Source organism: Pezoporus occidentalis, unplaced genomic scaffold (genome assembly GCF_034315485.1).
Source record: "Pezoporus occidentalis ecotype Australia unplaced genomic scaffold, CSIRO_AGI_Poc_V1 ctg3, whole genome shotgun sequence".
NCBI lineage: Eukaryota > Metazoa > Chordata > Aves > Psittaciformes > Psittacidae > Pezoporus > Pezoporus occidentalis.
In genome coordinates this window covers 1284239-1305445 of record NW_026914940.1, presented here as the reverse complement: position 1 = coordinate 1305445, position 21207 = coordinate 1284239, and the positions used below count along the sequence as shown (strand labels likewise).

Here is a 21207-nt window from a genome sequence, read left to right as displayed (position 1 = left end):
CCCAGCTTCAGATTGTCAGCAGCGACTCAATGCACAAACCGCACCTCAGCATCAATGTCAAAAGATCAATATTAACCTCTTAATTGTAATGTTGATCAAGGTTGATGGCATTGATTTCTTGCCCTTGATGCCAGGGCATGCTGGATGCTGAACTGCTGCTGGCTCCTTAAACTATCATGAATCAACCTAGTGGCAGCTTTTAAATTGGGCTCCTCCTCTGCCTTCTTGGACTGTATGTGATGGTCCCAGTTGCCCATGGGACACACTGATGAAACCTCTGGCACTGATTGCAGATGTTTGCTATGTAATAAATCCCCTTCATTCACCTGCAGCCAGGACTCCCAAGGTGCATCTGCTCATTCCTCCAATTTCTCTTTCCTATCTTAAACACTGGCAGATTCAAAAAGATCTCCCTTATATCTACCCTGAACTTCCCATTTCAGTTTAAACCCATTGCCCCTTGTCATATTGCTTCCATGGTCCAATCAAACCCCCCAAGTCCCTGAAAGAAGAGGAAGGTGCTGCATCTCACTGCCTATTTCATAGCTGTGTTTTGCTCCATCAGGAGCATAAGGTCTGGAAGAGGAGGATAGAGGCAGACAGATTTGTTCCTCATCTTCATGATCTATCCTGGTTCAGTAACCCCATCACCTTACTCTGGGTACCTTACATGCAGGCATAACTCTACATTATTCCCTCCTAGCATGGTTAAGGCTGGTCCTGGGTCTTACCATGCTCAAACTGGTCCTGGGCATTAATCCATATGTCATTCCTGATCCCAGTGGGAGTGGTCAACCCAATGAGGAATCTCAGATGCTCATTTTTACAACGCAGCTCCTGGTCCCCAGCATTCTACTTCAGACAACGACTCTCACAAGGCCTATTTTAACTACCCAGCCCACTGCTGGGCATCTTTTCTCATCAAACTGACCTCCTGAGCTCCCTGGGGATGCAGTCCTGATTGATCCCCACCTTTGCCTTTGCAGATCTACGTGCATGCATGTCTGTGCTATTATGTCCCCTCTGTGCTTTGCACTGAGGTCTGCAATAACTTGAAGATGCAAACAGTGTGTGAACTCAGCTCTGATGTGATTTATACAGTATCACTCTACATCCTGTCCCCTTACACACACATCAGCATTTAACTCCTCCAGTTTTTTCACTCACTTTGCCCAAATGGTGCATGACCCGACCGTGTCTGTCCCCCTCCTGATGAGGGATCTTCATAAAGGCCAGAGGCAGAAACTACACACAGAGACAAGCTTAAAGCCTGCTCCATTCTGCAGTGAAAACCCAGGTACCGGTGTGTCAAAGGATGAGCAAGGCAGGCAGGATTAGCATCTTCCCACTGCGGGATGACTGTAACCGACAGCTCTGCGAAGGAGAGGATGCCGAAGGAAGCAATGCCTGCTGACAGCTAGCTTGTTCGCCAGCCTTCCTCAGAGGTGCACACACATCGAGTGCTTTCATGTGGTTTTTCAGCTGCCTCCGTTCCCTTTCCAGGTGAAAACCCTTGTTACTGACATCTCTGTGTGAAGAGGGCTTGGCTACGTGTATCAAAACATCATTAAATATTTGGTTTAATAAGTGCCAAGGTGGCTGCCTCAGCATTGCACCGGAGCTCTTATTCCTGGCTCTGTCTTGGGAGCAGTTACTAGAGCTGTCAGCCACAAATAGTGTCTGCAGAGCAGCATCTCCTTGGCAAAACCTCTCTGAGCAGGGGGACACTGGGTTGTCCTCCTGGATTTACTTTATGTCCTCCTATAAGATGCTTACCTGAAGCATCTCTCTGTGCTGTACAGAAGGTTCCCTGTGATACTGTGAGCAAGTCTTTCCAGCCCCTCCCTGGTTCGTCTTGCAGAGGCAATAATAGCACAGCCCTCCCTTGCAGGGCTCTTGTGAGGAGAAATATGTCGTAGCTCGCCTAGGATTCGGAAACTGAGGTCTTGGGGACCATAGAAATCCTTCAGCTGGAAATGCCGTTGAGGAAACAAGCTGAAATTGCTTGCAAAGCTCTGGGCGTTGCAACATGTCACTGCATTTATGGGTTTATGCAGTGTTCAGCAAGCACTTTATACCCTTTCAGAGCTGAAAACACCTTTGGTAAAACAGAGACCCTTCAAGCCAGGGCAGAAAGAACATGAAAGGAAAATGTCACAAATGCTCTTCTTTGGTTTCCTTTTTTGAGCAAGCTTTTAGGAAAACAGTGGCATTCCTTTCAGGAAAGGTTTCAGTCAACCTGGGCTGCACAGTTAGATTTGAATGTGTTCCTATATTTATCCCTGTACGGAGGCATGTGTCTATGCCAATATGTCCCCTCTGTGCTTCGCACTGCGGTCTGCAATAACTGGAAGATGCAAATAGCGTGTGAACTCAGCTCTGATGTGATTTATACAGTATCAGAGGGGTTCAGGGCGGGGAAGCATTTCATTCCTCCCCAGTGGTGCATGCTGATTTTTTCTTCACAAGTCTCTTCTCTGATATTTTGCCTGCTCTGCTCTGAAATAAGTTAAGTGATGAGGCCTCTACGGCTTTCTTAGGGGAAGACTTTTCCATTGATCTTCTGTTTCAGACTAAACATTCCCTTTCTCACTTCCCTGCCCACCTCCCCCACTCTTCCCACATAAATGATCTCTCTTTTATCCCTAGTGTTTCATTTGCAGGGATTCATGTAATAAACACAGCTTTATGTTAGGTTTCCTTCAAAGATGAGCACTGTTGCCTCATTTCCATCCTCCTTAAGAGCGATTTGCGGAGCAGGGGGAAGATTGAAGCTGGTCCTAAATGTTTGTCCAAATTGGGCCTCATTACCTTCATTTGCAGGGGTTTGTGAATGTTAAGGAAATCAGTGACAGCTTTGGCCACTCAGCAGCTTTGAATGATCACATTTTGGGTACCCAGAAGTGAGTGACGTGAGCAGCTTTTTGAACAGTGATGGGGAATGAAGGCTTGACCTTGAGCTGTCTCTGCTCTTAGCACATCTCTGTGAAAGAGAGGCTTAGGAATAAAGTTGAGGTAGAAAGGGGCCAAGCAACTCAGAGAGCATCAGAAACTGTCTTGTTGGCCAAATGAGGGGTCTTTTCACTCTCAGTAGCAGTGGCTACAAAAAGAAAGTGGCGGAACAAGCATACAGCATCCTTCCAGCCTTCAGCAGCTTGCAGCCCAGAGACCGTCTGAGCAAGAGCTGCTGGCTTTGCATCTATCACATTTGGTGGGTTTCTCTTTTATATGTTTCCCTACGTATTTTTTGTATTCATAGAAACTTTGGTGCTTTTTCGTGGTATGGAAAGCATTGCAGAGTTTGACAGTGCTCCGTGCCTGTGAATTATGGCTTTCATTGGTTTTGCACCTGCCTCCTGCTAGTTTTATTTGACACCCCTCAATTCCAGTATTGGAAAAGGCAGTGAACAGCCAGTTCATTCCCTTGTCACTCATGACCTTTTATTACATCTTCAGCATTTTCTGACCCCCACTCATCTCCTTTCCATGGAGGAGAGTCCTAATGTATGACTATTAATATAGAGTTTGCCAGAGAGAAACACACACAGCACAGAAAGGATGATCCTGGCTGCTCAGATCAATGCCCCTGTTCTGGGTATCCCTCATCTTACTTGCTGTCTAGTCCAGCTTGGAGTTTGATCATGGTTTGTACATGGGTCAACCTTCCCTTTCCCTCCACCCCGAGAATCCCATAAAAAGCTTTGCAATCCCCAAACTCTCATCTCTGAAATCACTGTTTTCTGTAGGAGAATAAGTCCTGTAGCCCTTTAGGCATGGGATCCTGTTGGTCTGTGTGGCATTCTTGAATGTCCTTCACCATGAAATAATGGGTTTCACACCAGGGACTGATCCATCTCCATAGAGGATATTCCTTGTGCATAGTCCTGTTTTGCTCAGTAGTTACCAAGATGCCTCTGCCTGTCATGTTTCTTTGATCACCTTTGGGTCTTCGTGTTTAGTTAAATTTGGCATTAGCCAGATAACCTAACAGAGTTCATAACACACAGTGTGGAAAGAAGAGGGTACTTCCTCCCTGCCTTTTCATTTTGTTTCTCACTAGATAGTAGAATCATAGAATGGTTTGGGTTGGAAAGGAACTTAAGATCACCTGGTTCCAGTCCCCTGAACTTCCCCTGTTTCAGTTTGAACCCATCACCCCTTGTCCTGTCACTGCAATCCCTGATAAAGAGATCATTAATAGAGGTTTCATATTCATAACGTCATTCATCAAAAGCCCTAGCATTCAAAAGAGGAAGACTGTAGAGAAGGGCTGGAATGAATGATTTTGCTTTTTAGGGAACTTTGGGGTTAGTTTTGTTATTAGTGTGTACAATCTGCAAAACAGCAAAGGGTTACATGGGATTTGTTTCTGAACAGGCAGAGAACGAAGCACTGGAAAGACCCACTTGTGCTGCCATAGGCTTTCATTGCATGAGCTGTGAGGGGGGGATATGCTCCTCCCTGACAGAGTTTTTTCCTTTTTCCACAGAAATAGCAAACTGAACGCATGGCTCTCCAGGGAAAGATCACTGTTTTGTGTAATAGAAGGTTGTCTTCAAAATAGTCCCTTCTGGACTTGTTCTTTCCCAATATAGCAAGAAAGGAGAGTGATAAAACCCTGTGGAGCAGCTCACTTTTACCATTGTGTAACAAATAGAACTTTCAGATGGTGTAAGATAATTTCACTCTTAATCTCCTTTCATAGAAGCATGGACTGGAAAGGGCTGAAAGATCATCCAGTTCCAACCGTGTGCCATGGGCAGGGACACCTCACACTAAAGCATGTCACCCAAGGCTCTCTCCAGCCTGGCCTTGAACACTGCCAGGGATGGAGCATTCACCACTTCTCTGGGCACCCTGTGCCAGGGCCTCAGCACCCTCACAGTAAAGAACTTCTTCCTTATCTCCAACCTGAACTTCCCCTGTTTCAGTTTGAACCCATCACCCCTTGTCCTATTGCCACAGTCCCTGATGAAGAGTCCTTCTCCAGCATCCTTGTAGCCCCCTTCAGACACTGGAAGCTGCTCTGAGGTCTCCACGCAGCTTCTCTTCTCCAGGCTCAACAGCCCTAGTGTTCTCAGCCTGGCTCCATACAGGAGGTGCTTCAGCCCCCAGTGATCCTTGTGGCCTCCTCTGGACTTGCTCCAACAACTCCATATCCTTCTTATGTTGACATTTAATTTACGTTTCATCCTTCCTCCTATTTGCATAAGAAATAGCATTTTTTTCTCAGTAATTTGATAACCACTGATGATTCTCAGGCCCTCAGATACTGTGACATGAGGTCCACTATGAATACTTCCAGTGACAGCACATAGAACTGCGGTGGCTTTATCCATTCTCGGCATGTTTTTCAGACACAAGATGTCCTGGCCTGCCAATTCTAAGGGAGCTGCCAACAAGATGTGTCTGCAGCTGGGGTCAGTGGGAGGCTAAATCCACAAAAAACAACACTGGAGATGGATGTGTCAGCAAAGCCCCTTTTGCTGTGCTCTATTGATTGTTTTGTGTTGATTCCTTAGTTTTTGCTGTTGACGTTGTCATCTAATTTAAGGCATTGCTGTTAAATTAAAAGGCATGATTGACTGACTGGCGTCTGAGACACATCACAGCTGTCAGCTGCAGAGATAAACTCAGGATCAGGACGCAAACCTCCCCAAAGATCAAGGGTGTTTGAATGAGGAGTCTTAGTGGAGCTCTTTCATTTAATTTGTAGTAGGAAAGACCTATTCTCTCCGTCCCTCCGAGAGCAGGGGGAGGGCAAGAAAGGGGGGGGAAGTGAGCGAACGGGTTACCTACTGGGTTTAAACCACGACAGTATCTCAGCTTAAGATTCAGACCAAGAAATTCCAAGTAGCAACTTACCGGTTGATTCTGACCATCTTGAATTCTTCTCTATTTAACTGCTGAGAATTAGGATGCATTGGGTCAGCCTAGCATGAAAAGTAATTTGTTTTAGTATGTGATCATGATAAGAACCAACTGAGGAGGATCAAAAAGCCCTTTAGAAACTGAATTGAAAGCCTCCCTGAATGACAGTCTCCATGGCACTCAAAAGAGCCCCATGAGCAGCAACCTCATCGTGCAACAGTCGCCTTGGCAAAACTCATAGAACCATAGAATTGTTTGGGTTAGAAAGGACCTTAAAATCATCCAGTTCCAACCCCCTGCCATGGGCAGGGACATCTCACACTAGAACATGTCACCCAAGGCTCTGTCCAGCCTGGCCTTGAACACTGCAAGGGATGGAACATTCACAACTTCTCTAAGCAACCCATTCCAGTGCCTCAGCACCCTCACAGAAAAGAATTTCTTCCTTATCTCCAGCCTGAACTTCCCCTGCTTCAGTCAGAACCCATCACCCCTTGTCCTATTGCTACAGTCCCTGATGAAGAGTCCCTCCCCAGCATCCTTGTAGCCCCCTTCAGACACTGGAAGCTGCTATGAGGTCTCCACGCAGCTTCTCTTCTCCAGGCTCAACAGCCCCAATGTTCTCAGCCTGTGAAATTCTCATGCTAGGAGCTAGGACTGTTCTCAAAAGCCAAAGAACATAAGCTAAACCTTGCTTTATGATTGAGGTTACAGCTGCTGAGTGCAGTGGGAACATCTGGAGCTGGAGACTTGAGCCATAGCGACTCCAGAGGAAGGGAATAAAGAGCCAAGTGAGAAGGGCCTGTGGTTCTGCAAGGCTGTAGCTGAGCAGAACTTTCCTAAGTGGAATGGTTTGGGTGTGTGACCTTCACGGGAGTCAGTGCCTTTGAAAAGCAGCTTCCTTCATAAAGCAGTTGCAGCAGACTCATTATTTCTGGATTAAGGACAGATGGCAACTCAACTCGCCTCGATCAGCGGGGTGCAGCAGTTTGTTGAGAGCTGATGAAACAGGACTCCAGGGAGAAAAGGGACTATCTGAAATAGGTCCCATTAACTTCAGTTAGATTCTGTGTTGTATTTTGCTCAGATTACTCATTTCCCAGCATTTGAAAGGTCTCCTCCAACCCTACGCTTGAAATGTAAGAAGGGACAGGACAGGGAATTGTGCAGCAGGAAGGTGGGAATGGACAGTTCCTAGAAGACGGGGAGTTCACTGTGTATGGTTTTGGTGTCCTCAACATAAGGAGGACATGGAACTGTTGGAGCAAGTCCAGAGGAGGCCACGAGGATGATCAGGGGCTGGAGCGCCTCCTGTGTGAAGACAGGCTGAGAAAGTTGGGGCTGTTGAGCCTGGAGAAGAGAAGCTGTGTGGAGACCTCATAGCAGCTTCCAGTGTCTGAAGGGGGCTACAAGGATGCAGGAAAGGGACTCTTCATCAGGGCCTGTAGGGATAGGACAAGGGGTGATGGGTTCAAAGTGAAACAGGGGAAGCTCAGGCTGTAGATAAGGAAGAAGTTCTTTTCTGTGAGGGTGCTGAGGCACTGGAATGGGTTGCCCAATGAAGTGGTGAATGCTCCATCCCTGGCAGTGTTCAAGGTCAGGTTAGACAAAGCCTTGGGTGACATGGTTTAGTGTGAGGCATCCCTGCCCATGTCAGGGGCTGGAACTGTGTCGTGGTTTAAACCCAGTCAGGTAACTCGTTCGCTCACTTCCCCCCCTTTCTTGCCCTCCCCCTGCTCTCGGAGGGACGGAGAGGAGAATCGAAAAGAATGCAACTCCCACGGGTTGAGATAAGAACAGTTTAGTAACTAAGGTATAACACAAATCACTACTGCTACCACCAATGATAATAATGATAAAGGAAATAACAAGAGAAGAGAATACATCATCTCACCACCAGCCGACCGATAACTCGCCCCCCCCAGCCCGACCAAGCTCTGACCAATACCTCCTCCAACCCTGCAGTCTCCCAGCCCTTCCGGCTAACCCCAGTTACCTCAAACGTGCATGGAATACTTCTTGGTCAGTTTGGGTCAGGTGTCCTGTCTTGGCTTCCCCTCCTCCCTGGCAGAGCATGAGGCTCACAAAGTCCTTGGCCAAACCAAAACATCGCTTGTTATCAGCTCTGTTCCCGAACTGAAAGTCAAAACATTGCACTGCACCAGCTACCAAGAAGGGGAAAAATGACTGCTACTGCTGAACCCAGGACAAACTGGATGATGTTAAAGTCCTTTCCAACCCAAACCATTCTATGACTCTTGAGGGTTGTTGCAGCTCAGCAAGCCACTCCCGAGGAACTGAGTGACGTGGCTTAAGAGCAGCCACTGCAGTGTCAAATCCCACTTGTGTCTCTTCTGCAGTACCTGCACTGGGCTAAAAGTATCTGTGCGTTGCCACAGCTCATTCAGTTGTTACCCAGCCACCCCTTTCCAGATGCTTTCAGGAAGTGGGCACAAGAGCCAAGTGTTTTCCTCATGGCACAGCAATTCTTCCCTCTAAGATGGGATGGGTATAACGTCATATAATAGGCCCTAAACCGCTTGTGTACAGCCCCACTAAAAAAGACATATCACCTGAAGCGGTGAGTGACTAGACCCAGGGAAAGAAGGAAGATTTCAAAAGGTTTATCTGACAGCTAATAAACAGGATAAATAACATACAGTATTTAATTTGTCAGGCCCATGGGACAACCTGATGATAAAAAAGGACTACTCCATAAAGTGGGGAATACCTTTGTCTTGGCTGTAAATGCCTGTGTTGATTTAGTAAGTGCTCTGGTACTTCTCTAGCTTCTCTTTAGGACACACAGATTGGATGGAAACTGAGGAATAGTTGGGGGAAGGAAGTTATCTGTGCTCAGCCTCATAAAGAGATCTCATTCCAGTTAAGGGTTTGAGGCCATGCTAGTTTTTATGTTATTTGACTGGTTCTCCTGTTGCTGAGGATAAGAAGTCATCAAAGACTGGAACCTACACTGTCCTCCACTCATCTTGTAATAAGAAAAGGCAGCACCTTTCTATATATTTTTAGGGGTTATTGTCATCATAAATAGTTCTATCCTGAAATGCAGGGCTGTTTTAATAACCCCCCATCAAACTGGGGACACCATGACAGGCAATCAGACTGGGTAAGCAGTATGTATTTGCTTTACAAACACAATATAAACCAGCCTTCTAAGACACTGGAGCAATAACGCGTTTGGACTCAAAAAGCATCCCCAGCAAATAAATCACAGCCTTGCAAAGGCTTGCGTGGAGCTGATTTCTCCCTTCCCCAGCCCTACTCTTGAGCTGCAAAGGAGTAAGAGTAGAGAAAGACATTCTTAAAAGGTCAAGCAAAGAGCTGATTAGCTTCTAAATACTTCTGGTTACAGATATCCTATCGATCAGCTCAAGCAAGGCATTAGGATATCTGCCATTATGCCAATGGCCTCTCTCATGACTGAAACACAATCTGTCTCAGCAGGAAATGGGAGAGGCAAGCCTGTTTCCCTGTGCTGTTTTACCAGCAGAGAAAGTGACTTTCAAGGGAAAGACAATACTCAAGGTCAAATATTCACTGTGTGCCAATAGCAGCCCCATCCTCCATAATGCTGCTAGGATCTCGGAGCACCTTGCTGGCAGGTTCACCAACCTGCATTCCCATCCTGCTCTATTTTCACATGTTATTCTCAGTATTAAGCACCTAAGCAGCTTCCACTGCGTTCAGCAGGGTGAATGTTGCTGAGCATGTGTTTATTTTCACTGTCTCAGGAGCAAAAGTAGTGCAGAGCTAGGGGTTGGCAGGGAAGTATGATCTCATGGCTTTATGCTGTGGGGGTAATGAGTGTCTGCCCATCCCTGTGCAAGGGGGTGCTGGCAACATCCCTATTTTGATGTGACACCTTGGTTGTTGAGGACCCTCGTTTTTCCAGACAGGGTTTGTATTCTGCCTATGGTGTGTAAAGAGCAGCAGAGCTCACAGCTCAGAGGACAGCCGTGATCTCTGTTGCCTCATAAATAGCAATACAGAGAGGCTGGGAGAGCTGAAATGGATCATTAGCATCTCTGAAATCTCAGACTGATGGTAAGAAAAGGAAAAGGGGCTTCATTTCATGTTTATTTTAGAAAGCAGCACTTGTCTTTCTCCCAGTGTTTCCTCTCTTAAATAAACCCCGCATCTTTAGCTCATTAGCTGTGCTTGAGCACGGCACATAAGCTGCATTCCTTGGACCTGAAGCATCTCCAAGGGTAGCTTTGGGTAATGAGAGAATACACAGCAGGGAAAGCAGCCATGTGAGAGCAGCCACCTCTGAGATGAAGGGGCACTTCTGCTCCTCCCCATGAGGTGGACAAACGATGGAGCAGAAGCAGCCACCAGCTGTTAGAAGCAGAGGCCTATGTGAGCAGATTTTAGCTTGCTGCATATGGCCGATGAGGAGTGAGCTGACTACTGAGGGATATGACAGCTTATCCATCACTTGAAGGGCCTGGCTCATCCCCTGCTGTCTTTCTACAACATGAAACCCAGCTTTGCTGGGCTTCCCACAGGCACCCTGCTGTAAGGCTTTGGACTGTGGGAGGCAAGCCAGTTTTAGATGGTCCTCATGGTACATCCTGCCATCAGCATTTATGGTCATCCCACCAGGGTGTTGTTCCTGGCAGCAAGACGGAAAGGTGCAGGGTGGAAAAGGCTGCAGAGGTTCAGCATCTCCCTCCTGCAAGTGGAGGGATCATCCCTGCAGAAAGGGGCTTGCTGGTTCTATCAGCTTGCTGTAGCTGGTACAAGGGGGAAAGCTGCGTGCTGCTGACACTGGGACTCAGCATGGCTGTGTAGGGATGCCAAAAAGGCACCTTCCTCTAATGATGCTCACAGATTGCTCCTCATGGGTGCTGCAAGGATGCTGGAGGGGAATATCATCCTCCTACCAAAGATGTCATTAGAACAGCGCATCTCTGGGGCTGATGGCATCTGCAGGGAGGGGAAAAGGGGTGTCCTTTTGGGAGGGAATGGGTCCCCCATCCCAGCTCCCTTGTGCTGTCTGCACATAGGCACATGTGTTTACATTGGGAAACGGGGGGGAGAGACATCCTTGTGTATCTTGAAGTGATTTTTGCAAGTGTCTTCTGGGGCTAGGAGCCCACAAGCCACAATATGGACAGAGGGTCTGCTCAGAGGAGGGGACCTCTTTGCCACAGGAAGCACAGGAAGAGCTGGATTAGTTAGAAATGGAGCTCCAGGAAGGCAAAGTCTCTGTTTTGAGAGAGGGAATAGAATCATAGAAGCAACTTGGTTAGAAAAGAGCTATAAGCTCATCCAGTCCAACCATTCCCCTGTCAAGGCCACCACTAACCCATGGCACTGAGGCCTCGTCTCCATGGTGTGTGAACACTTGCAGGGACGGTGACTGCAGCCCTGCCCTGGGCAGCCTGTTCCAATGCCTGAGCACCCTCTGGGGAAGGAATTGTTCCTCAGCTCCATCTAAACCTGCCCTGGTGCAGCTTGAGGCCATTTCCTCTCGTCCCATCCCTTGTTCCTTGGGAGCAGAGCCCAGCCCCTCCTGGCTTCATCCTCTGCTCAGGCAGTTGTAGGCAGTGATCAGGTCCCCCTTGAGCCTTCTCTTCCCCAGGCTGAACCCCCCAGGTCTCTCAGCCCTTCCCCATCACACTTGTGCTCCAGGCCCTGCACCAGCTCCGTTGCCCTTCTCTGGCCCCACTCCAGCACCTCAATGTCTCTCTTGTAGTGAGGAGCTCGGAACTGAACACAGGGTTCGAGGTGCAGCATCACCAGTGCTGAGTGCAGGGGGACAATCACTGCCCTATTCCTGCTGGCCATGCTATTTGTGATAGTTGAAGAAGAGTCAATAAGAGGCAATACTTCTCCCTTCCATTTGACATTCTGCACTACCCTGTTGTGTATAGTCCTACCACATTCAAAGACATCCCAGTCTGGGGGTACGGCAGTGGGTACATTGCAGAGTCTGCCAGGCCAGCATCGCCTCGGCATCCTGGGTGCTGGGCTCTCACCGAAGCTGATGGGGCTTTTCTGGATTTTGCCCAGGTGGTTGGAACCCATGGTCGGCTTGGGGCGACTGCACCAAGGACTGCGGCGGAGGCCTGCAGACCCGCATGCGCACCTGCAAGCCCCTTCCCAACGAAGGTCTTGTCTGCGAGGGAGTCCTGGAGGAAGGACGGCTGTGCAATAGGAAGGCATGCAATAGTAAGTGAAGGCATGTTCCCTTGCACGCGGGTTGCTCTTCCCAAGGAGGAGCTTTGGCCTCATCGCCATGAGTGATGAAGGATGCTCTGGAGGCATCGGTGATACTGCCAAAGGGCCGTGTTGGAGCATCAAGCCCAAGGGAGCATGAGACTTCGGCTGTGCATGGCCCCGCTCTTCCCTGCCTGTCTCGCGGTCACGCATGCACACATGCACGTGCTGATACACTTCTTGCACCTGCAGATACACACCTTTACCCTAAACAACAAGGGTTAATCTATAAGAATCTATAAGTAGGATTACATTGGGTATTCATATGCTGGTGATCGATCTGCCACCCATAGCAAAATACACACCCTTAGAGACATTTCTTTGACAGCTGGAGCCTCTCTCCTGAATAAATATAGCATGCTGCTGGGAGAGATGCTAAACTCATTTCTTTTTAGCTTAGTCCACCTTCCCAGTCAAGAGCAGTGTTGCACTCTTTTACAAAATGAAGCTGACATGTTAAGATGTGAGAAAAGAGAAAGATCTGGCCATTAGACAGCCAAAACACACGGCCTGAGCAAGGCAAAGTCTTTGGCAGATGCTCCACTCCTTTCCTGCAATACAACCTCTTTCCAGGTCCTTTTCTCCACAGCGCAGGAGACATTATCAATGCCAGTCAGCAGTCAGATATTGACGGGTTGACCGAGTGAACCTCAGCACTTTCAACCCCAGTTCTTACTTTGCATCAGCTGAGTTGAGAGAGGGATGAAGAGGTAAAAACAGCAGAAGCTCAGCCCAGCAAATTCAAGTGAATGGCTGGTTATGATTATTCCTTTCTTTTTATTTCAAATTCATAGTAAAGGGTGTTTAAATAACTCCTCCAACTAGCCAGATAACTCGGGAAAGCTCAACTGTTTTCAAAAGCAGGGAAGTACCTCCTGATAAAGGGGAAGTTTAAACAGAGGGACATAACTATGTTCCTCTAAGGGCTAAAATGATTTCATGCATTTTTTACCATATCTATAAATTTAAATCATGTTGCAATTAGGCTTCTTTCTTTCTTTTTCTTTTTTTAATGAAACCTTCAAGTATATTAAATTTCATCTCCTTGACTCACAGCTGCTAATTTCTGTCTGAGGTTCGCCCACACTAGAGATATTTAATCTATGTCCCTATGCTTGCTGGTGACTTTGTAGTCATATTGCAGCTGTAGCTTGGGTCAGTGAGGGATACAGTGCAAGGACTTGGAAGCTGAACCTGAAAGGAGGTCCAACTGTGGGACTTGTGTCTGAATGGAGTTGAAGGAAGGGCTGTGCTGGTCATGGTGGACAGTGCTATTAAGGAGAAGAAGGTGGAGATGGCATTAGATGGTAGCAGAGTCTTTGTAAGTGTGGCCATTCTTTGAGCATGGGGCACATGGGACAACAGGCAAAATACTGCTTAGGGTACCTCTCCTGTGTTGGACAAAGATGGGAGGATCCAGCCCTCCAAACTCTCTTTGTAGCACATTCTAAGTGCAGAATAACCTGATAGTAATGTAGGCTGCTATTACTCAATAAATGGTTTCACTTATCTTCCTGTCCTCATTCCGTTACATACCCAATCAACTCCTCTTCCAAATTGCATTGCAATTTGTTCAGCTGGGCTTATTTGGGAAGGAAAGGATCTTTAGCTGTGGAAGGCCCTAGTTTGAAAAGAGAATACACCCACAGAGTAGGGCAGTGCAAACTGATTTATCCCTTTGATGTATATAAGTTAATGTTGATTAATTTTCCCCAGAGCCTCTTTGCAGACAAAATGCTGGTCCCTGTTGTGATGCTTTCATGCTGACAAGCTAGAAAGCATTTGAGGGAAGATGTGAGCAATTAATCTATCAAGAAGACTTACCCACGCCCATCTGGAGGTCTATGTCCAACCTCAAGATAAACATGCATCTCTTCCTGTCTACCAAAGCTCTGTGTTCGGTTTTGAGCTAGCTCCTCAGTTGCCTTTGCAGCCATGCCCAAGAGAAGTGCACTTTTGACCCAAGAAGGGCTTGTAATGTTTTTTGCACATATCATTTCCTTCTCTTTACTCTGATCTGCACCAAAACCTGAGCAGATTTAGAACTAGAATAGGAATCCTGTTTTAACTGTGCCACTGCTATCCTCATATTGACTTTTGTTCATAGATTTGTTAGGGATGAATAGAAAGTTCATTCTTGCACTTGAACTGTTATTTCCTTAAGTGTTCACTATAGACTGTGGTTAAATAGATGCAAATTCGTTTTTCTTTAATTAGATAAAAGAAGAGGAAAAGGGAGAACAGATGAACCAGACAAAAGAACATCTTTACCCTGAATTGTGCAGGATTTCAGTAGCTTGTAATAATACTTGACTATCTCTCCAAGTATTGTGGAGTAGCAGACACCTTTGTTTTCTAATAGGAAACAAACAGGAAAATACACTCTTTTCCTTGACCAAAGGGCTATCACTAATCCTGATAAAACAGTCAAACAAAACAGGGATGAGCACCTGGTTATTTTCCTCTTTGCTGTGAGGGTAAATTGAAATGTGTACAAGAAAAATGATAGCACCACTGAGAAGTAAAATCAGCTGGCCAAGTTAAGTTAGAATAACACAGAAATCACCACCACCTTCAAAGCAAGGGTAAAACCATCTCTTCTCTTTAGCTCCTCTTTCCCTCCTTCTGCCAAAGTGCCTCATTAGCTGATGGGTGATTAGCAAGAATGTTTTAGCTGGATCTTTAGTAACAGGGAGAGGTCTTAGACTGATACCACATCTGGGGCAGGTTCTCTATGGGAACATCTTTGGGAGCTGCCAAGATGAATCTCTGTGGAGGATTTGTGAGGGTTTCATTGGTTCTTTTATTTTGTCTGGCCATGGTAAATATGTTAGAGGGATCCAACCTTTCTTGCCCCAAGATGGACCTTCTCCAGGTCTCTATGAAGCAGTGGGAATGGTGGTTCTCAGTGTTACCTCTGACAGCTTGGTCATTGAAATCTAGGTATAGCCACATGGTGGTTCCCAGAGATGAGTCCAAACACGCTGTCTGGAGGCCATAGTGTTGTTTGAAATCACTGCACAGAGACATCTGAATACTCCACAGATACCACTTGTATGTGGTCTTTATGTTTCCCACTCACTTGGGCCACAATTTCTGCTGCTTCATGTAATGCAGTCCCCTGCTTGATGATCTTCATCTGGCTAAATTTCGTCAGGGATATATACCCAAATCCAATGGCAGGTAAGTTATCTGCTTGGGCAAAACCCAAAGCTGTAAAACACTGAAGAAAAACTGTAATGAAGGCTCATCCCAAACTGGAAAGGAAACTGCCTGGCAACAGCAGCTTCGTTTAGGCAGAGCTTTTCTTCATGGCAGTTCTTCAGCTCAAGAGACATATTCTGAAGGACAACATTCAGTGTTTGTTATAACTGATTTTTCCTTGCTAGAGGCAAAGGACTTGGTGATATCCTCCTCTCCAGCACAGACAGGGGAGATCTCCATCTGTTTGATTTGGCCATAGCTTCTGTTTTATAGAGGGAGGGGAAAAAAGCCAACTGGTGTGGTGACAAGTGCTTACAGGGGAGCTTTCCAGGCCCACCCTCTTTGGATGGATGAGGACACCTGCTGTTCTCCACTGGTCCCTCTTGGCTGTGTGTTAAAGATGTGGTTGCTCACAACCTGCCATGCAGAGGGTCCGCTAAGGGAGGATGGATGGGTGATGTAGCATGACAACATGCAGACCAGAGGGAGGATGTCATAGGTCTGACCCTGGTGCTGGAATTGGGCAGTTCTGCAGGAATGCAAGAATAAAGATGCAGGCAGCCTGCATCTGTTCCTGGGGAATGAAAATGAGCAGAGGAGCCAGCTGAAACCCTGCCATCCCATCTGGCACCGGCAAACCCATCACTGACACTTAGGAATATGCAGATTGGGCAGATACGTCTCCCCTAGGCTGGGAAAGGGGAGGCCACATCCTGCCATCAGGTGCAGAAGTGTGACACCGGAGCAGCCCTTTCAATCCATGCTGGATTTCCAGCAGCAAGCATGTTCAAGATCTAGCCCTTCAGCTGTGTAACTGTTAGTGGTGTGAAGAAACACGTGTTCCACATGACATTCAAAACATGCAGCCTCAGTCTCTTCCTCTGCCGCCCCTGATTTCCATTAAAAATAACCTTTTTGCTGCAAACACTAAGCTGAAATATCCTTTAAGAGCATCTTCATTCCGCACAGGCTAAAATATATTGCAAGCTGGAAGAACTCCTTGCCTGTAGGAACTCGCTGCTGCTTGTAGAGACTTCACCCTGACCCTCCTTTTAATAGCAGTGCAGACATTTCCTATCTGGGGCTCACTCCTCTCACCCAGTGACATTTGCACAAATCTCAGATGTTCAAAATACTTTGGGCTACTTCCTTATCTGGTGCAATTGCCATATATCCAGTGCCTCCAAAATGACCCTCTCTACATCCACTGAGGTCTTGCTTTTCAGGGGTTGTTAGGATTCTGCCTTAGTTTTATGCCTTTAGCATCTTCTAGATGCCTCAGAAACTCCATAGCCAACACCTTCTCCTTCAGTTCTACGGCACTGATATATATATATATATATTCCATTTAATCATCCCTTTCCACTCTTTGCTCTGGCCCATCCTTTCATTCCCACCACTTCAGCTTGCCTGAATAATTTCCATGACCCTTTATTTACCATTTACTTGACCTCTCCTGTTTGGGGGATGAGTATAGAGAGAAGAGTGTGCAGCTCTGGTGAGACATGCTTGGATGTTAAACCCTTGCCCCACAACACTGCAAAGTCTCTACATTCATTTCCCCCTCCCTTGGTTGTGCTGCAAGGTGCTGTCTGACACATTACATGTTCTCATTAGAAGTGTTGGTCATCTGCTTCCTCTTCCCACTACTGCTAGAATTAAAAGATTATCTTCCCCAACCACATTTGAGAGGTGTTCTTCCAAACTCTCACATGCTTGTTGTCACATGAAATGTCTCTGTGCTCCCTCCAAGGGTATTATTCCTGTAGTCCTCATGTTAGCTCCTCCAAGGTGCTGGGTATTTTAACAACATGCCATCCTCACAGCATTGGGTGCAAATAAAGTCTAGGTCTTCCTTTGATACTAGCACTACTCCTTTCCACTAACCCCAATGTAGGACGTGAGCCGTTTAAATCCAACCAGTTCCCCACTGCCTTTATTGTGTAGTCTTCACTCCCTACATTTCAGGTGCATAAAACCCAAAGCAAAGTATTGCTTGTATCAACTTTGTCATGTATATAAGGGACCTGGGTTTTCCCTGCTTTACTCAGAACCATGGCTGATTTTTGCATATCCAAGTCAAAGCCCAGGTTAAGTCTAAACCATGCTCCATGTTAAATGGAGACAGACATGCAGCAGAACAACCCAGATATGGGTCTGGAGATGTTCTTTGCTGGGGGAGAATTGGATCAAGCTGGAACAGTCACATATTCAGCCACTGAGACCTGCTTGCTGTTAATTGGGATGAGCAATAACAGCTAAGACTTGTCATATGCATCAGGGAACAAAGGAAATAATGCACCTCCTCCAAGGCTAGGATCAGTCATTCGGAGATGTCAGTAACATGGGGCCCAAATAACTGATGACAGGAGGTTCAGGGTGCCAGGGTTGAATATAAAGCTTTTATTTTGCTCTGTTATCTTTCCTTCTTTCTGTCCTGCCTCCTATCTCTCTGTTCATCCATCCATCCATCCATCCATCCATCCATCCATCCATCCATCCATCCATCCATCCATCCATCCACCCATCCACCCATGCTCACTGGCTAATTCTGGGATTGTCAGTCCTAGGTTTTCCTTGTCACCTTCCTTGCTCTGGGCAGCTGACAAAGCCATTCAAGTTCCACATTTACCACTTTCTGCCCAGCCCCTGTTTCTCTTCGCAGCCTAAACAGGTCTCTGAGAAGCCTATGGGATTTACTACAGATGAAGATTTGGTGTGTTCTTATGGCTTGTATGCTTTCATGAAGGGGATTTAAATCAGAGCAGATGAAAGTGCATGGGTATAGCCAGCAACAGGTCGTGGGAATGGAGCATATTAGGATTGGTCTCATATTTGGGATCACATTTGTGATGTGTCCCAAATATGGGACTAATTTGACTTGTGTCCTAAGCAAACTGAAGCCACTGGATATTGGAAAGCTAGTTAAAAGTTGGTCTTTATTTTAAATTGAAATGCTCCATGACTTAGTAGCTATTAAAATACAGGATTTAGGCCCTTTCTAGTCCAATAAACACCCAGACAAAAGGTATATGCAAATATCAGGGTGTCTGTAGTCCTAATTCTCTTGCTGATAGCAGGCAGGTGACTGCCCCATCCCACCTCCTCCAGCCTGCAGCCTGCAACCAGCTGATGCTGGGATGGTTTGGAGTTGGCCTGACCAGTTCCTATGCTCCTTGAATGCCTTTCAGGCAGCAGTAATGGGAAATAATACAACTTCATGAACTCCATGGTCCTCTTCCATGAACTAAGCTGCTGAATATAAAGTCTGGCTCCTGGCAGGGACTCTCTGAATCATTCCTCTCCCTCCTCTGCCTTTCCCTTTTTGGATGGCAATAAAGATTCCTGCCACCACACTGAAGCTTCATTAACCTTTATTAATTTTCTCAGGGTTCCGGGATCAAATTTGTCACCATTTCATCTCTTGGCATTTGGTACTTCTTGAAAAAAAGAAATGTTTGACAGTTTTACCTCCTTTGGAGGAGAAAGATCCTCTGTCTGGAACTTGCTGTTTGGAAACAAAGTGGTTGCCAGATCACATATTATTTGGGCTCAACTCTGCTCTCTGCTAATCCACATGGCCTGGTGGAGCTCTCTCCTGGTTTACAAACAGTCAGTGCTGGTGGGTGGGATTTGGTTGTTGTTGCTCAGTTGTTTACTAAGCAGGGCATGTGTCAGGGTCGAAACGTACCAGATAACATGGAGAATGGGAACTTTAGTCTCCCTTGTAGCAAGGTCAGAGCTAATTCACGTGGGAAGAGAATGAAAAGCTGGCAGAGCATGGGTTTGATAGGAACATGGGTCCTAGCTGTCAGTTAGGAGTTAAATGCCTTTATGGTGGATGCATTATTTACCTTCTGGTCTCAACACCGTGATCTTCAGTAGGAGATTTACTGTTAAAGAGCTTCGCTCTTCCACCTGAGTTGGAAGGTGCCCATCCATAACTCTGTTGGTATAAAGTCACTTTGTCGATAGCAGACCTTCATCTCTCTTTGTTGCTGGTGGAAGGGTAGACTCTGTGAAGGAGACATCCTTTTGAGCTATCCCTTTCCTTTTCATGTGCTTCACATTTTCTGGTTACTCTACAGAGCATTGCTAAGTAGATGCTGATTGCAAGACAGAGTTTTCCACTAAAAAAAAACCTGTTGATCATCACCATAGGCCTCAAAACACTGCTAACGATGGTGGGATTCATTGTCAACACATCTGAAAAGGCTAAATCCTCCTGAAGAAGTATACCAGAGAGTACATACACCTTAGAAAAATCATTGTGACTGATTAAAGACCAGACATAAGGGATCATATTCTGCATGGTCCCAAGTCTCACTGAGAAACAAGGGGTTGAACTGCCATCCAGACCAAGTCTTGCAGGCTGACTTGGTGCTGAAGTCTCAAGGACTGCTGATGGTCAAGGGTGCTGGGGTTGGAAAGCCAGTGATTGTGTCAACCGAACATTGCAGGTCGCTGTTGTTTTATACGTGTAACCTTTGTAGTGAAAGATCTTGCAGAGTGAACCAAGGTGTATTTACATGACCCATTACCTTGCCATAGCCAATGGACGCTATAATTCCAGAAGCCAATCGCTGAGGTCCACAGATAACAGAAAGCGAGAGGACACTGACGAACTGCAGCACTACGGGTACCCTGCACCTCAAATAGGTAAGCTCTGACCTACCACAACAGCCTATGGAGATGGCACACTGCCTGGTCACTGCACTTCCAGGCTGGGCTGGGCTGGCTGCATTGACTTGCTTTGCTGTTTCCATGACCCAGCTAACCAACTCTTTCCCCCCCCCAGGCTAGTGTGGGCTTGCCCAACAAGTCACACACTGAGCAAATGGTCATCAGTTTGCTCCCATTAACCTACAGGGTTTTGTGTTGGTGCCATTAGCCAGAGAAGGCAAAAAAGGTTAGATGCAAAGCCCTAGCAAGACCATGCATCTCACAGACTGCTTCTTATCCCCCTGCCTACTTCTTAGCCACTGCTTTGTCTGAACTATCTAAACAGCCATGGTTCATTAAGCCAAAACTGACCTTACTGTGATACAGCCTCTTTGCTGAAGTCCATGTCACACGTTCCTATTGACTGTAGGAAGGTTGTCATGGGGAGAGAGCAGGACTGCTTTCCTCTGTCACTGGGTTTTTAAGTGCTGTGCAAGGACTTGTATATGGTAGATTTCTGCAGAAGAACCTTCCACCCGTCTGCAACAGAAGGGGAGTAATGTGTAGGAATATCAGAGAATGTAATCTTGGAAGATGGGAACGAATTGGACCTAGTTCTATGCCAGGTCCAGTCTGGAGAGGTTTTGTGCTCTGTCTTCATCGCTGCCTTTCATAGCAGCAGCTTAACACATCATAGGTCTTGGGCAAAACAAGGTGTGATGAACCTGACTACGAGTTAAAATCATTGCCCAGTGACCTTGCAAACACTTTGTGCTCTACAAAGGCTTCAGACAATGCCCAAGAGCTGTGAAACAGATTCTAAAGGGAGCGGGTAATATTCTGTTATGTATTTGCTTTGCTCCATCCAACCCAGCAGGACTTCGCCAATGTGCAGCAGTGAATAGTCAGGAAGCTGTGTGGTGTGGAGGTTCCAGGGGTGATCAGGCATTGACTGGGGTTGTGGCTTTCAAGTTGAAGTAAGGGATGGCCTGAATTTCTTTGCTACCCTGCACTGAATCTGCTCCCTCAGGTGGAAGAAGACGAGATCAATGGTGGTCAGCAAAAGGCTGCAGGACATGAGATAGAGGGTGTTTGCACTGCCATAACCTGGTGAAGCTGAGCTCCATCTCTCCGTAGCACATGGGGAGGAAGAGAAGGGACTCTAAGGCAGGACCTGGGATGTCCCTTGTTATTCGTACTCTGCCTGGTCCCAGGTGCTTCCTG

The 21207-nt window shown here is 46.6% G+C and overlaps 1 protein-coding gene across 2 annotated transcripts in view; it reads left to right on the top strand.

Annotated features, from left to right (window-relative positions):
• ADGRB1 (adhesion G protein-coupled receptor B1) overlaps positions 1–21207 on the top strand; it is a 286315-nt gene that overhangs the window by 110479 nt on the left and 154629 nt on the right. For both annotated transcript variants that reach the window (XM_062626900.1, XM_062626901.1), the window contains exons 3-4: positions 11911–12069; positions 19873–19980. In XM_062626900.1, the coding sequence (XP_062482884.1) occupies positions 11911–12069; positions 19873–19980 (267 nt within the window). The remainder of the gene's footprint in view (positions 1–11910; positions 12070–19872; positions 19981–21207) is intronic.